Source organism: Pseudorca crassidens, chromosome 20 (assembly GCF_039906515.1).
Source record: "Pseudorca crassidens isolate mPseCra1 chromosome 20, mPseCra1.hap1, whole genome shotgun sequence".
Taxonomy (NCBI): domain Eukaryota; kingdom Metazoa; phylum Chordata; class Mammalia; order Artiodactyla; family Delphinidae; genus Pseudorca; species Pseudorca crassidens.
In genome coordinates this window covers 44357520-44374260 of record NC_090315.1, presented here as the reverse complement: position 1 = coordinate 44374260, position 16741 = coordinate 44357520, and the positions used below count along the sequence as shown (strand labels likewise).

The 16741-nt window shown below is 38.0% G+C and overlaps 1 protein-coding gene across 4 annotated transcripts in view; it reads right to left on the bottom strand.

Annotated features, from left to right (window-relative positions):
* The window catches only part of NFATC3 (nuclear factor of activated T cells 3), a 133847-nt gene that overhangs the window by 47801 nt on the left and 69305 nt on the right, over positions 1 to 16741 (bottom strand). For 3 of the 4 annotated variants that reach the window (XM_067718541.1, XM_067718542.1, XM_067718539.1), the window contains exons 4-5: positions 6369 to 6568; positions 1495 to 1667 (exon numbers count right to left, since the gene is read on the bottom strand). In XM_067718541.1, the coding sequence (XP_067574642.1) occupies positions 1495 to 1667; positions 6369 to 6568 (373 nt within the window). Of the gene's footprint in view, positions 1 to 737; positions 1411 to 1494; positions 1668 to 6368; positions 6569 to 16741 lie in introns of those variants that run through there. The other variant, XM_067718543.1, reaches the window with a different exon arrangement.

Genomic DNA, 16741 nt, shown 5'->3' with positions numbered 1-16741 from the left:
GTAGGTATGATCCCAAATTAAGAATGCATGTGGTTAACAGAAATAAAATGATATAACATAATCAAAAGAGTACTAAGAAAACCTGTGTTCTAGCCACAGCTCTGTCACACCAACAAGCAAATAACCTGGGAGGAGCACTTCAGATACTTGTGCCTCAGTTTCCTCCTACACAAAATTAAGACATGGAATTAGAACACTTCTAAGTCTGTGCTCTAAAAATCTAAATTGCAATCTCAGTATTTCAGTCCTATCAGCTAACCTGCCAGAGGTCCACAGTTCTCAAGGGCTTGAGTAGATATCAGGTTCTAGGCCTTTTCTCATTTCTTGGCTCTGAAAAACCAGGGAAAAAGCATTCACTTTCTCAACCTGGTGTTGTACATAAATTTATGGTAAAAAAAACAAAAACCAAAATCCTGTAAGTCCCTATTCAGCTGAAGTGTCAGCTTGCAGAGACAGGCATCTTCCAACATTTTAATGAAACAAAGATGACCAAGTATCAATGACACTTAATGTCAGAATCATAGCTTCATAATTTGGTCCTCAGGTGTCATCAAGCCCATCTTCCTCATTTATGAGTAAGAAAACTATGGTCAAGAGAATGTCTATAGCCACACAGGCTACCTAGGGTCAAATTATAATGAGAAGCCACTTTCTAACTCCAAGATCAGTACTCCTCCACCTAAACACGTAGCTTATTTCCATATAAGAAAATCACACCAGCTATCCAGACCCTGGGCTTCAGTTTACTTTTTAAAAAATTTTATTTATTTTCATTTTTGGCTGCGTTGTGTCTTTGTTGCTGCATGCAGGCTTTCTCCAGTTGCAGCGAGCGGGGGCTACTCTTGGTTGCAGTGGCTTCTCTTGTTGCGGAGCACGGGCTTTAGATGCGCGGATTCAGTAGTTGTGGCACACGGGCTTAGTTGCTCCACGGCATGTGGGATCTTCCCGGACCAGGGCTCGAACCTGTGTCCCTTGCATTGGCAGGTGGATTCTTAACCACTGCGCCACCAGGGAAGCCCTCAGTTTACTTTTTTTTGGAAACATTTTTTTAAAAATATTAATTTTATTTATTATCATTTAGTTTTGGCTGCGTTGGGTCTTTGTTGCGCACGGGCTTTCTCTAGTTGTGGCGAGCGGGGGCCACTCTTCACTGGGGTGCGCGGGCTTCTCATTGCAGTGACTTCTCGTTGCGGAGCATGGGCTCTAGGCGTGCGGCTTCAGTAGTTGTGGCACACGGGCTCAGTAGTTGTGGCTCGCAGGCTGTAGAGTGCAGGCTCAGTAGTAGTGGCAAGCGGGCTTAGTCACTCCGCAGCATGTGGGATCTTCCCAGACCAGGGCTCGAACCCATGTCCCCTGCATTGGCAGGTGGATTCTTAACCACTGTGCCGCCAGGGAAGCCCCCTCAGTTTACTGTTGATCCAAACATTACATTATAAACAAAACAGAAAATAACCTATTATAAACAAAACTTTAAAATATCACAGGCTCACTTACAGCATTCAACAGGTATAGAAGCTGTCTGCAGAGAAAGGACTTTTCCATTGGGCTGTGGGATGTGTACACGAAACACAAGTCGTACTCTAGTATTCTTTCTGCCAATATCAGTTTCTCCTTTTCGAAGTTCTATATCTGAATTGCGGAGTTTCAAAATACCTGCACAGTCAATACTAGGGAAAAAAATATACAAATTTTATTTGCTTACTAGAAATTAGTGGTTCTAAACAACTCAGCAAACAGTTATTGTTAATTTGCCAGGAAGAACTATCACTATCTAAAATCAGGTCAAAAAAGAAAGATACGATTGCTATTTTCTGCCATTTAAATTTTAGGATTAAAAATGTTTTTGTAGGACAAAAATGTAATCCTAAGTGTGGCATATTGTCTGTAAAGAGGGCTGACAATAATTCCTCCCATTCTTGTATTCACATGCCACTTCTCCAATTAAGAGGTGGAGTAACTATGTCCCCTCTCCTTGAGAGTGAGCCTTATGACTTGCCTTGACAAACAGAATGTGGCCAAGTGATGCTGTGTAAGTTACAAGCCTAGCACTTAAGAAGCTCTGTAACTTCCAATTTTGTTCTCTTGGAGCCCTGAGCCACCATGAAAATGTCCAACTAGCATGCTGGAGAGAAAAGCCCATATAATCCTCTACTTGAGCTACCCCAGCTGAGCTCCCAGCCGAATTCAGGGGCATGAGTGATCCCAGCCAACACCACATGAGTGGATCAGCTGAGTCCAACCAACCAAAAGAAGCATGAAAAACAATAGAGTTACTACTTTAAGCCACTAAATTTGGGGGGCAGTTTGTGTTACAGAACTAGATGAGTGAAATATAAGGTAAAAGACTCTAATTCTATAAATATAACTAGGCCAGAAAAGATTAACTTATAGGACTACAAATAAGTCATTAATGACATTTAAACTTTTATATGATACATTTATTAATAAAAACAATCTATCAGGCTTTCATTTCTTTCTTTCTTTTTTTTTTTTTTGTGGGGGGGCACATTCGAGGCTTGCAGGATCTTAGTTCCCCAACCAGGGATTGAACCTGCGCCCTCGGCAGTGAAAGCACAGAGTCCTAACCACTGGAACACCAGGAAATTCCCAGGCTTACATTTCTAAGAAATGCACATATAAGATTAAAGTTTTGGCATTTAAGGTCTAAAATTGCATTATCTTCAAAATTTATTACTAAGTATAGCTGCTTAACACACAATCATGGTAGGAAACACCAGTACCTATAACATATCTTTGTTATTTACATATTAGAAGAATAAAGCAAGAGGTAACGAACAATCAAACATTCTAGTTAAAGTTTACTCTCTCTTATGGCATTCCTTATTATCCATCCTCTTACTTTATCTACCCACTCTAATGCTCTAATGTTCCAACTCTAATACTCACTGCCCAGAGGCTACAGAAGTCACTTTGAAGGATAATATATGTTACAAAGCTAGGTTATCAAGAACCAGTAAAGCTCAAGGAAGAGTTTCTACCAATCTTTCTACCAATCTTTCCCCACCTTAAACAAGAGAGCCTTTTTCTTTTTTTTTGGCCATGCCACGTGGCATGCAAGATCCTAGTTCCCTGACCGGGGATTGAACCCATGCCCCTTGCAGTGGAAGCGTGGAGTCATACGCTTCTAGCGTGGACCACCAGGGAAGTCCCCACTAGAGCCTTTTAATACATACCTACAACTCACTTGTGCATAAATTATTTTGAACAACAGTCTTATCATTCGCAATTTTTAAATCTACCACTACCTGAAACTATATTACATTCAGTCACTACAGTTTATCCTAGTAATTAGTTCCTGGATAAAACAGGCTCATTCAGCATTAGCTGCCCTGTTATCTAAGGTGCTTAGAAAAGGTTTCTTAGATTTGGGTAACTTCCTAGTTGCTCCTTACTCAACCCTTTCTTGGACACACAGAATGTTGTTGTCACAAACCTTGGTTCCTATAGAATTCCTGTTCCCCAATCTAACAGTTCAGAGTGGACAGAGAGCCAGAGAAGCTTCAGGTGTGTGTATGGCAGAGCAGGGTGGGGTAAGGGGGCTAAGCTGCTTGCTACTAGTAATAATGGTATTTTTACAGCTTTGTTCTTTCTGGTCTGATCCAGGCAGGCAGTATATGCCAGCTCTGGCTGGAGAAGGGAACATGAATCTTGACTACCACCTCTGTTCCATGTGAAAAGGAGGAGGAAGATACATTCAGATCCTACTGCTCTGATTTGTTCACACTATTCTGTAGGTAGGGCTTTCCCAAGTTCTTGACAGAATGTCTTAGAAACTCACGTACTCTGTTTTCTTTAATTTATTGATTTATACATTATTTTTAAAAAGGATATGAGGCATTTTACAACATAAATACAAATAAGGTCAAGAAGAAAGAAACAGAAAATATTTTTGAATAGAAGAAAGAGGAGATAAATATATCCCAAATCTAGGGTTATATGAACTACTATAATTACTATAATTGAGCTTGATCATGAACTTTTGGGAAGCTGAGGCAAAAAGTAAAGATGATAGGGACTTCCCTTGTGGTCCAGTGGTTAAGACTCCACACTCCCAATGCAGGGGGCCCAGGTTTGATCCCTGGTCAGGGAACTAGATCCCACATGCCACAACCAAGAGTCCCACTGCCTCAACGAAGAGTTTGCATGCCGCACATGCCACAACAAAGATCCCGCGTGCCACAACTAAGACCCTGCGCAGCCAAATAAATAAATATTTTTTTAAAAAAGTAAAGATGATAAAGCTTTTGTAGGTCTCTCCTTGTCTGGTAAAACAAAATCTACTGTGTCATCAAATACCAACTTTTCTCCTTTAACCTGAAAAGACTGTGTGTGTGTGTGTGTGTGTGTGTAATAATGACCAACTTAAGAGATAAAATCTTTTTAACAGTCCATTAAGTTATAAGCTTCTGGCGATTTCTATTTACTTGATTCAAGTCTACTGCTTGAACTATCCAGAGGAATCAATGGAAACATGGTCTGCAAACTGTCACCTAAGAATCAATTTTATGAGTTCTTAGAAAAAGATAGTTCAAAGTTGAGTTTCAAATTCCCCTCTGCAGCTGAATAATAGTATATTCATATTGCTTTTGATGCTAGATGAAAAAGTACGATCCTAGGGAATTCCCTGGTGGTCCAGTGGTTAGGACTCTGTGCTTTCACTGCCGAGGGCCCAGGTTTAATCCCTGGTCAGGGAACTAAAATCCCACAAGCCACATGGCGAGGCCAAAAAAAAAAAAAAGTAAGATCCTAGAGTAAAAGAGAGGAAGCCTTCTTGCATCCTCATTTAGAGGCTGGCTACCTCACCTTATTTGAAGATTGGTCAAATAGGATGTCTGGAGTCAATGTTTTTCTTTCTTTTTTTTTTTTTCAATTTTTTCTTAAGTGTTTTGCTCAAGTACCTGAACAAAGGATTGGCTGAGAATCCAAAGTTCTTTTTTTAATTATTACAGAACACAGAAATTTAAGAGTAGAGATTATCAACTAGCTGTCTACCTCTGCCATGAAAAAACTCTATTGTAGCCCGTGTAATGACTTAGTGGAGTTGAGTTCTCGAGTACTGTTCCTTTGAACAAAGCAGGCAAAGTTAAGGTTTTATTTAAATTAATATTAACTTGTCTTTTCTGGAGATAAGTAGATAAGAGGCAATTCTTATTTTATAATAGTACAATTATGTTATAAGTTACTATGTCCTCAGGGGTATATTCAGTTTACCTAAAATGTTATTTAAATATAAATTTAAAAGAGAAGAACTCGAGACTGAAATCTGATTTTAATAGGACTATTCTTGTAATAACCTGGGACAGATATCATTGCCATCTCAAGAAAGACCTATATTATAATTTGAACCAATTTCTCTAACAAACTTCACTGTAAGTTTCACATACCTGGTTGTGGCAGAATAACAGTTGCCTACTAAATATTCTTTTTTTCTGTTTTTCTTAGTAACAGACCCCCATCTTGTTAGCGGTGGCAATGCACTGAGGTAAAAAAAAACATACCCAGGTCTTCCTTATATACAAGGATGATCAATGAGATGTAGTAAAGGTGTTGGATAAGTTTCTGGGAAAAGCTCTGTAAAGAGGTCTGACTCAGATGGAAGTTCTCTCTTACCCTTCCTCTTACCCGTTCTTCCTATTCCTTCCAGGATTACAGTTATGATGGCTAGAGCTCCAGTAGCTATTGTGGATCATGAGGCAATCTTGTGGATGGAAACCACATGCTAATAATAGCAGAGAAGAAAAAACAGAAGGAGCTTGGGGCCCCAATGACTTATGGAACCACTGTGCTAGCCCTAAGATGCCTATGTGTATATTTATTTTACGGAATAAAAAATTAAACTTCTAGCTGTTTAAGCCACTGCATTTCAGGTTTCTGTTACAGATACTATATATATTCCTAACTAATCCACGTGAACAAAACTCTACTGCATTCTCATTCAGAAGCTGGCCACCTCATTTTATTTGGAAACGGGTGAAATGGGACACCTGGAAGTAGAGTTGAAGTTTTCCTCAAGGAAACTTAACAATCATAATTTTACTGCAATTGTTTACTTATTGTCTACCCTATTAGACTGTGAGCTACTTGAAAAAAAGTCCATATACTTTTGTCTCTATCACCTAGCATGATGCTTGGCTGGTACTACATGGTCATAAACTTTTGCTGAATTGAATTTTCTTTATGGAAATGTGGTACCAACCTTAGCAAATATACTATAATTATTTACATAATGTTATTCAGTTAATTTAGAACAATGACTTATTTTTGTACTATAAAAATAAATATACTTTTCTTCAAAGTTATTTTAGAAAAAGAAAGAACAGTCCATTTTGGGATATGTTTCAAGATACCTGGCTGACATATTGTTTTCAGGAAGAAGTGGAATTTCCAGAACCTTTGTGCTGGCAATTATTATCTCTTGGCTTGCAGTAGCAACTGTCTTCCCAGTGATCCGATGCACCTGGTAAAATGCATGAGGCCGTAAATATCGATCATCTGCTGTTCCAATAAACATCTGTAGATTTATCGGCTTTTCACTATAGCCCAGGAGCTAATTTGGAAGAGCAAACACAGAAAAATACAATTCATTATCCATGCATTTTACAATATGCTTACAATGTTAAGTCTATTATATTTATATCATATACTACTGATACATAAAATGTTATTTCAAAAAAGATAGTAATAAAAACAAGTAATAAATGAATAGCCCTCTAAATCACAGAAATATTTTAAGAGTTATAAAATGCTGCAATATATTACAAAGGGATGAAGGAGTTTTTCTGGATTAAAATCTAGATCAACCTAAATTTTGAAAAGCCTTGGTAGAGTGCTGTGGAGAATACAAAAGAAATGTTGATTCTGTGCTCCAGGCAACATTAACCATCCAGACCAGACTTAAAGATCAAGGTATGTGGGAAGGTCCTCTAACGGGCTGCTAAAATCAGAGACACTTTTAGCAGAAAGGATCTGAAAAATCCTATTGCATGTTTCCAAGTTAATATTTCAACTGGCTTAACAAGCTAGGCTACTTGACTTTCTTTGGTACCCTTCACTACTGCTGAGGTTAAGATGGCTACACAGGATTAATAAGGGTGATGACCAGGAGGTGCTGGAGGTAAAAACAGCGACCACAAGAAAAGAGGCAGTTAAAAGAAACAGAGCCTAAAGCACTTAGGGAGACTCCTATGTCCAGTCTGATGGCTGAGTAGCACCCATTGGACCCACCTTGAAAGGACGGACAGAACACCAAAGTAAGCAGATACTGGAAACAAACTGACACATGTAAGAAGAGAATAACAAAAGGTGTGTTTCCTGTTTTTAAGGCTTTTAACCTGAGGAAAAGCCACAGTCCATGCCTTACAGTGAGACTAAAACTACCAAAGAAATCTACAGTCTGAAGGGCTTGAAGAACCAAGGACAGACAGTCTGTCACAACCTCTGGAAAGAAAGAGGCAAATCCCAGAAAAGAGACAGCCAGAGAGGAGGAGCTTCAAATTTTATATATATATAGACTCCGCCCAATCCTTTGGCTGACCTGTAAACCATTCAAGAACAGGATAGATCCAAGCAGCCTAAGGCTAAAATAACTGAAATGAGATTATAAGCTACCACCAACCACAGGGAGACAGGTTTTACAGGTTGACTCCAACCAAGTTAAGTGCCTGCTTAAACAAAAAAAGTCAACATTCTTTGGGAGTACATATGGGTGTGCATTTATATTAGTTTTGATGCTGAGTTGTACAAGTTCTTTATATATTCTGAATATTAATCCCTTGCAGTTATGTGATTTGCAAATATTATCTCCCATTCTGCAGGCTGTCTTTTCACTTTCTTGGTTGTGTCCTTTGATGCACAAAAGTTTTAAAATTTTGATGGATCTAATTTATTTTGTTTGTTTTGTTGCCTGTGCTTTAGGTGTCATACTTAAGAAACCATTACCAAATCCAATGTTGAGAAGGTTTTTCTCATGTTTTCTTCTAAGAATTTTATAGTTTTAGGTCTTTGATCCATATTTAGTTAATTTTTGTATATAATGTAAGGTAAGGATCCAACTACATTATTTTGCATGGGGATATCTAATTTTCCCAACACCAATTGTTGAAAAGACTGTCATTTCTCCTACTGAATGGTTTTGGAACCCTATCAAAAATGAATTGATCATATATGTTAGGGCTTATTTCTGGGCTTTCTATTCTATTTCATTGGTCTGTCTTTATGCCAGTATCATACTGTTTAAAATACTGTAGCTTTGTAGTATGTTACAAGTCAGGGAAAGGGGGTCCTCCAACTTTACTCTTCTTTTTCAGGATTGTTTCAGCTATTTGAAGCCCCTTGCAATTCCATATGAATTTTTTTTTAAATAAAGTTATTTATTTATTTATTTACTCATGGTTGCGTTGGGTCTCCGTTGCTGTGCACGGGCTTTCTCTAGTTGTGGCGAGCAGCAGCTACTCTTTGTTGTGATGTGCAGGCTTCTCATTGCAGTGGCTTCTCTTGTTGCAGAGCATGGGCTCTAGGCGTGCAGGCTTCAGTAGTTGTGGCACATGGGCTCAGTAGTTGTGGCACATGGGATTAGTTGCTCTGCAGCACGTGAGATCTCCCTGGACCAGGGCTCAAACCCTGCTCCCTACATTGGTAGGCAGATTCTTAACCACTGCGCCACCAGGGAAGTCCCCATTATGAATCTGAGGATATGCTTTTCCATTCTGCAAAAACGGTTGTTGGAATTTGGGTAAGTATTGCATTAAATCTGTAGACTGCTTTGGACAGTATTGATATCTTAACAATGTTAATTAAGTCTCCTCTCCATGAACATGGAATGTCTTTCTATTTATTTTTGTTTCATGTATATTTGGATTTTATTTTCACTTTATATATTTCCATTTAGTTTTATTTCTTTCAGAAATATTTTACAGTTTTCAGCATACAAGTCCTTATACCTCCTTGGTTAAATTAATTCCTAAGTATTTAATACTTTTAGATGCTATTGTAAATGAAAACTGCTTTCTTAATGTCCTCTTACGGTTGTTGATCACTGATACACAGAAACACAATCGGTAAGTATGTGTTGATCTCCTACCCTGAAATTTCGTAAACTCATTTATTAGCTCTAGCAGCTTTCTTGGGGATTATTTGGGATTTTTAAAGTATGTGAGCATGTCATCTGTTAATAGAGATAACTTTACCTCTTCCTTTCCAATTTGGATGTCTTTTATTTCTTTTTATTGCCTAACAGCTCTGGCTAGAACTTCCAGCACAAATGTTGAATAGCAGTGGCGAAAGCAAGCATCCTTGTCTTGCTCCTGATCTTAGGGGAAAAGCTTTCAGTCTTTTACCATTAAGTATGATGTTATTAGCTGTGGGCTTTTAATAAATGACCTTGATCATGTTAAGGACTTTCCCACTTTTCTTAGTTTGCTGTTTTTTTTTTTTTAATGATATGCTGTTAAATTTTGTCAAATGCCTTTTCTGTGTCAATTGAGATGATCATGTGGTTTTTATGCCTTCATTCTATTAGTATGGCATATTACAACAATTGATTTTCATATGTTGAATTACCTGCATTTCTGAGGTAAATCCCACTTGGTCATGCTGTATAATCCTTTTAATGTGCTGTTGGATTTGGTTTGCTAGTTTTTTGTTGAGGATTTTTGTGCTTATATTCTTTACGGATATTAGTCTGTAGTTTTCTCTTCTTGTGTCTTTGTCCTTATCGTTATCCTTTTGATTAAAAAAAATTTTTTCCATGTCTCTATTGAAATTCCTTCATCTCTTCACATATTTAGCCCACCTTTTCTACTAGATAATTTAGCATTTTCATCATTGTTATGTTAAAGTCTCTGATAACTCCAACCCAGACACAGAGTTAGATTTAGGCCATCTTTGGGCCAGCTTCTATTGAGTGTTTTCTCTTAGCTGTGGTTCACACTTTCTTGTGTGTGTATGTATAGTTTAACATATACTAGCCATTTTGTATAGAACAACTCTAGGAACTGAAGTAGCAAGTATTTACCTTCAGAAAGAGGCATGCTATTTTTTTTTTTTCTTTGGTCAGGTCACAGTTCTTAAGCTGTATCAGCTTTACTGCAGTTTTAGTCAGATTCCTCTGCTTTGAGATGGTGGCTTACGTGCACTTGGTGGAGATCTTACAAATTTCAGACAGACCTTGCTCAGCAATCCCCACTCCTACTTTTGGCCCCAAATGCCTCTGGGAGGAAGATGTGCTCTATGGCTGTTTTATTCCATTGAACCAGCAAGGGAGCGATATGATAACATAGACTGCCTAAAGTCAATTTTTTGGTAAGCACAGTGGAGTGCCCAGCTCTTCAAGACAGTAGTGGTGGAGTTTCTGATGCCCACCCAGTCCTAAGCACTGTCCCTACAAGCTGGGGTTGTGAGTCACAGTGTCAGTGATGTTTTCACTAGAGCAAAACTGGGTAGGGTGGCTGTACACTGTTCTAGGCCACATAGCTTCCAAACCTGAGATTTTATGAGGTACCTAATAACCTTAAAAGAAATTCTCTTCTGTTTCTGCACTATGGTTTTGTAAAGTATCCTGACACATGATAGCAAATATAGAGTGCCTAGTACAGTGTCTGGCATGTACCTAACAAATGTTAGTTATTAGTTTGCATCCAGATTCTAAGTATGGAATCTAGTCAGAGTTTCAAATATGTAGGAGTTTTATTTGATTATGTTGTCCTTCAGGTGACTGCTTTACTCCCTCCTGCTTGCTCATCCCTGGCTTTACGGTGGAGTTTGTAACCAAGCAACATCATAATTTATTGATTATCCTCCTCTACCCAGGAAAGGACATGAAGTCTTTTGCCTATTATCAGATAAAATAATTTACCCAGGATGATTTTCAGCCCTGTGCCTTTACAGAGAAGCAAATAAAGCCTGGACCATTGCAATAGTCTTATAACTGCTCTCCCTGTTCTTACTCTTGCTCCCTGATAGCCTATTCTCTGTCCAAGAGTCAGAACAACCTTGTAATATTAACCAGATAACTTTACACCCCTGCTCAGAACTCTCTAATGGCTTCCTTCCATACTCAGAACTAAATTCAAATGCCCTATGATGATTTACAAGTCCTGTGTGATCTGGGCCCTGGCTAACTTGTTGCCTTACCTTCTCCTACTCTCTCCCTTCCACAGTCTGCTCTGGCCACCTTGGCCTTATTGCATGAACCACTCAAGCTCATTCCTAACCTCAGGGCCTTCACACTTAATATTTTGTCCCTCTGGAATATTCTTCCCTCTGATCTTCATATTACCTCACTCCTTCAGCTCTACACTCAAAGGTCAACTTCTCAGAGAAAACCACCCTATCTAAAACATCACATTTCTATCCCTTTATCCTGTTTTATTATTTTTCATAGCATTTATCACTATCAAAAGTATTTTAGGGACTTCCCTGGTGGCACAGTGGTTAAGAATCCGCCTGCCAATGCATGGGACACGGGTTTGAGCCCTGGTCCGGGAAGATCCCACATGCCGCGGAGCAACTAAGCCTGTGTGCCACAACTACTCAGTCTGCATTCTACAGCCCGCGAGCCACAACTACTGAGCCTGCATGCCACTACTGAAGCCCGCACGCCTAGAGCCCGTGCTCCACAACAAGAGAAGCCACCGCAATGAGAAGCCCGCGCGCCGCAACGAACAGTAGCCCCCGTTCTCCACAACTAGAGAAAGCCTGTAGGCAGCAGTGAAGACCCAATGGAGCCAAAAATAAATAAATAAACTAATTAATTAATTTTAAAAAAGTATTTTATACATTTGTTTATATCTGTTTTCCTTATTACCACATAAGTTCCCAAAATACAGAAACTTTGTCTTGTTCACCACTCCACCCCTCCTTCTTTTTATTGAGGATCCATTATGGAAATATCTATACCAAATGTCACTGCTTCAGCCAGTATTATATAGGTGACAATAAAAAAAAAGAACAAAGTGGCATGTATTAAATTTTAAGGAATTAGTGAAGACCTTAAAAGGCAGAAATTTATTAATAATAATAATATAGGGAAGCACATGATAAAAAGCAATTAAGGTCCTGTGAAGGAGAGAAAAGACGAAATCATGGAAACCAGCTAAGAGGCTGAAGCACTAAAATCATGTGTACTCAAAGTTTAAACAAGGGTAGAAGTGAGAACATAAATAGAAATGAAGGAGGATTAATGCAATAAGTCTTTCTCGTGAGATCCTAAAGAGATTTTTTGTAACTGGCTACGTATAGAATAATAAAGAGAAGGGAACAAAGAAATCAGAAGTTCTGAGCTTCAGTACTCAAGAGAATGATGGTATCACTAGCAAATAAAGAAATGAAGAAGTCACTGATTTAGAACAGGTTTGGAAGAAGATAATGTTTTCAATGTTAGTCATGTGGTATTCAAGGTAACAGTGAGACATCTAGATGGAAATGTGAGGCCATATAATACATACATTCTTTTAGCCCAGCCATAGCGTTATTGCACAATAACAAAATACAGTCTACTGTGCTTTAAAAGGATGACTGAAATCCTCTTTCTGTTTGTTTTGACATGATGAGTAGAATGATGACATCATGATGACATGAGTATGCACTGTAAAAGTTTCAGCACTCATAGCACTTTAAACACTACTGAGTTTTAACTGCATCACTGTGATTTGTAGCTCCCTGAGCAGCAGCGTAAAATGATGAGAGTGCCAGTATACTCTCTATCTTAACTACTCTGCCATTGTTGCCCCAAAACAGGCTCAGTCAATTTATAAATGAATGAGTATGGCAACATGATGAGTGAGGTGCATATAGGTATTTAATGGAAAGGGGCCAGAAATTCAAACTTCTATCAATGCACGAGATAATCATTGTTTTTCAAAGAGAGGAACTAGCCTATGTTGCACAGAACTTCAGAACGTCCCATCATATATATTCGTGTATACAGAAACGTTTACGAACTTGGAACCCAACTCCTTAGTATATATAAATACCACCCAAATCGCAGTTTTAACACATATGAATTTTTCATGAATGCAACTGCCATGTAAACTGAGGTAAACTTTATTTATTTATTTATTTTGGCTGCGCTGCGCGGCACGTGGAATCTTAGCTCCCCGACCAGGGATCGCACCCGCACCTCCTGCACTGCAAGCACAGAGTCTTAACCACTGGACCACCAGGGAATTCCCGAGGTAAACTTTAGCAAGAGTTGATCATTTCAGAAAATCATGTCATTGCTAGTAATGCCACTCACTTGTGGAATTTAGGTTGCTGATCAACACACTTGCCTATGTGCAAGTGTGATATAGTGATGCTGTAGGTACAAGTATCTAATTATTTCATTGTTTTCTCTATAGTCATTACCAAGCCTTTTCATTTTGAAATATAACTTTTTGTTATAATTTGTTTATAACCGTTTTCTAAATTTGTTTCCTCTTAATAATAAAAGCATTATATTGGTATTTCTAAAATTATATGTGTAGGCTGATTATATTGTCCTTGAATTTCCATTTCAGGTAAATAAAGTATTATAAAATATTTGTTTAAAATTTTAAAAGAGTGGGGTTGGGTCTGATAGGGTTGAGAACCACTAGCCTTAGAAGATTTGCAAGTCAAGAGGCACACTGGTATCAGTTTGCCTAAAATGAATCCTCCAGTCTCCTGTCTAGGGAACATAAACCCACTGCAAGCGTTTTGGGAGTTAAGAGGAGTCAAAGCTCTCCCTATTCAGTACACAGACTTTCATTATGCCTCCCCTTTCATCCCCATCCCATTTTCTGTACAGATCCTCAAGCCCTGCTTTCAGTTATTCTAGAACCTAGAACTTCTATTTCATTCCCTCTAAAGAATAAATCTCCAGAATTCTCCCAAGGTAAGCCAGTGGTTATCACTTCATTATACCATATAAGGGAGAAAAATCTGGGAAGTTTAACTGCTTCTTTTGTAGACCTTCAACAATATGTTTTCGGCCTCACCTCACATCCCACTTTCAGAGACACCAGTGCCTCAATCCCCTGAGCCTTTCCAAGGTTCTTTAGTATAAAATGATTTGTGCTTAATTATTGGTTCTTTCTCTCCAACCAACAAGCTTGAGTTGTAAATGTTTAATGTCTAATGAAGGTAAACACATGTGTTTAACCTAGTATATTTAACTGGAAATTGCAGTTTTCTGTAAATATTTAACTATTTGTGTATTTAAGAAATCTATCAATATTTCAGTTGTGATTTCTTTTTACATATTTTGGTATAAACAAGTTAATAAATGTTAAAGCTTGAATTGAATGGAAAATATTCCATAAAAAATGAAATGCCAACATGATTACAGTAAAAAAAAAATAAAGCCTAAATAAATCAATAACTAAAGAAGAAATAGTAACAGTGTGGGCGTATGTATGCATATGCACACAAATATGGTTCAGTCACTTTTCCCTTTTGGTTTGTATGGAGGCAGATGGGGTAAGTGATAATGTAGAATGAGAGTCATACAAATTTGGACACAGAGGTGAAAAAGTAACAGTAGAGAGTGGTGATATACTTTAACTAAATTAGTTTATGTAATTCTAAAACTCTTGTGGAGTACATGCCATTTTTTCCAGTTTATAGATGAAGAATCTGAAGCTAAGAAAGATTAAGGAACTACTCCGAACTCATGGCTAATCATCCTTTCTGCTATACTTATTGTTGCTCTTTCATGTTTAATCCTACATTGAACAAATTATTCTATGGAACCAACTGTTCTTGTAGTGGAGGAAGAAGTACCAACAACTTTACCACTTGCCTCAAAGTACTGTGAGGGGGACAGTGTCATTCTTGTTATCTCCAGAGCCTAGTATAGTACCTACCACGTTATGGGCATTTAATCACTGCTGAATGAATGAATTTTGGAATGAGAGAGTACAATTTGGTGGAACAAAATAACACGAGGTTAGTCAACAGAATTATTTAAATAAGAATTATAACCACTAAAGTAGCTGTTTAAAATGAAGTAGTAAAATCTAAGATAGAAAATACAAACTAAAAATTTTATTGCTATCTATTAAGTTACCCAAATATCACATAACATACCAGTAAGTACTATATTCCAAAGTATCCCAGTCATATTAGATGACTCATATTAATACCAGCTTGGCAAAGACATAAGCCACCTGTCCTTTATACTTTGATAGTAAAATGAGCCAGTGATGGGGGAAGGTAATCAGGCAGATAAGATTTCAAAGAGAATGTATTTCATAACACGTATTTCAGCCAACATCTGCTCCAAGCATATATACTACAGCATAAGAAAAATAGGGCTTCTCCCTTGCAACTCAAGGATTTTAAAAGAACATCAAATAAATTAATTAGACTATCATTCCATCCCATCCCATTTGCTGCCAATGTTATAGGCAACAAATTGTTGCTACTGTTAACACTATTCTCTAAAATCTTTCATCTAGTATCAGGATACTTCTCTTCAGGTCACCTTCTGCTTTGTAGAAGAAAGTAAGCTAAGTTGTTTGTTATGTTTCTGTACGTTTCCATAGCAAAGGTCTGTGCCTGCTTAATTTAACTAAAGCTGGAGGGTTAAAGCCTGAAGGTATACGACAGACTAAAGCAGCTTCAATAAGAGGAGTTCTATTATCAGTTCTGCTACATTACTTGGAGGGAGCGGACCTGAATATATTAGACACATGACAACACAATGTAGAGATAATAAAAATACAAAATTAAATTTCCATAAATTGCTTCAAACTGAAAATATACATGTAACAACATCATACAAAAAATCATCACCTGGAAATGAATCTTGGCATATAATGAAATACAAAGTCTAGTTATGGAAAAAAATACTACAATCTCCATTTTAACTTTCAGTAACTTTTGGGATAAGACTCAAAATATTTATTCCTTCATAAAACTTATCACTGTATAACAAAGTATGTATGTAATTTTATGCAATTTTATCCCATATGTAGATTCAAGTAACCACCATAACAGTCATGATCCAGAACTCTTCCATTACCACAAAGGAACTCTCTTGTGCTACCCATTTACATTCACAGTCTTCAACCAGTTCCTGTTCCCTGGCAACCGCTAATCTAGTGTCATCTCTGTAGCCCTGCCATTTTGAGAATGTTATATATATAAATGGAATCACAGTATGTAACCATTTGAGATTGCCTTTTTTCCCACTCAACATAGTTCCATGGAGAACCTTAGAACTTGTGTGTATCAACAGTTTGTTCCTTTTTATTGCTGAATGGTAGCTAGTGCATTGTATGGATATACCAGTTTGTTTAACTCTTCTTCCATTTGGCTTGTTTCTAATTTTTGACTAAGAAAAATGACACCACTATGAACCTTAAAGGTTATTGTGTGAACAAGTTTTTATTTTTCTGCAATAAATGCCAAATGTGATTCCTGGGTCATGTGGTAAATGCAAGTTTAGTTTTTTAAGAACCTGACAAACTATCTTGTGGAGTGGTTGTACCATTTTACATTCGTAACAGCAGTTTAGGTGCGATAAAGTTTCTTGGCATCCTTGCCAGCATTTAGTATTATCACTATTTTTTTTTTCCTGTACGTGGGCCTCTCACTGTTGTGGCCTCTCCCATTGCGGAGCACAGGCTCCGACACACAGGCTCAGTGGCCACGGCTCACGGGCCCAGCCGCTCCACGTCATGTGGGATCTTCCCGGACCGGGGCACGAATCCGTGTCCCCTGCATCGGCAGGCGGACTCTCAACCACTGCGCCACCAGG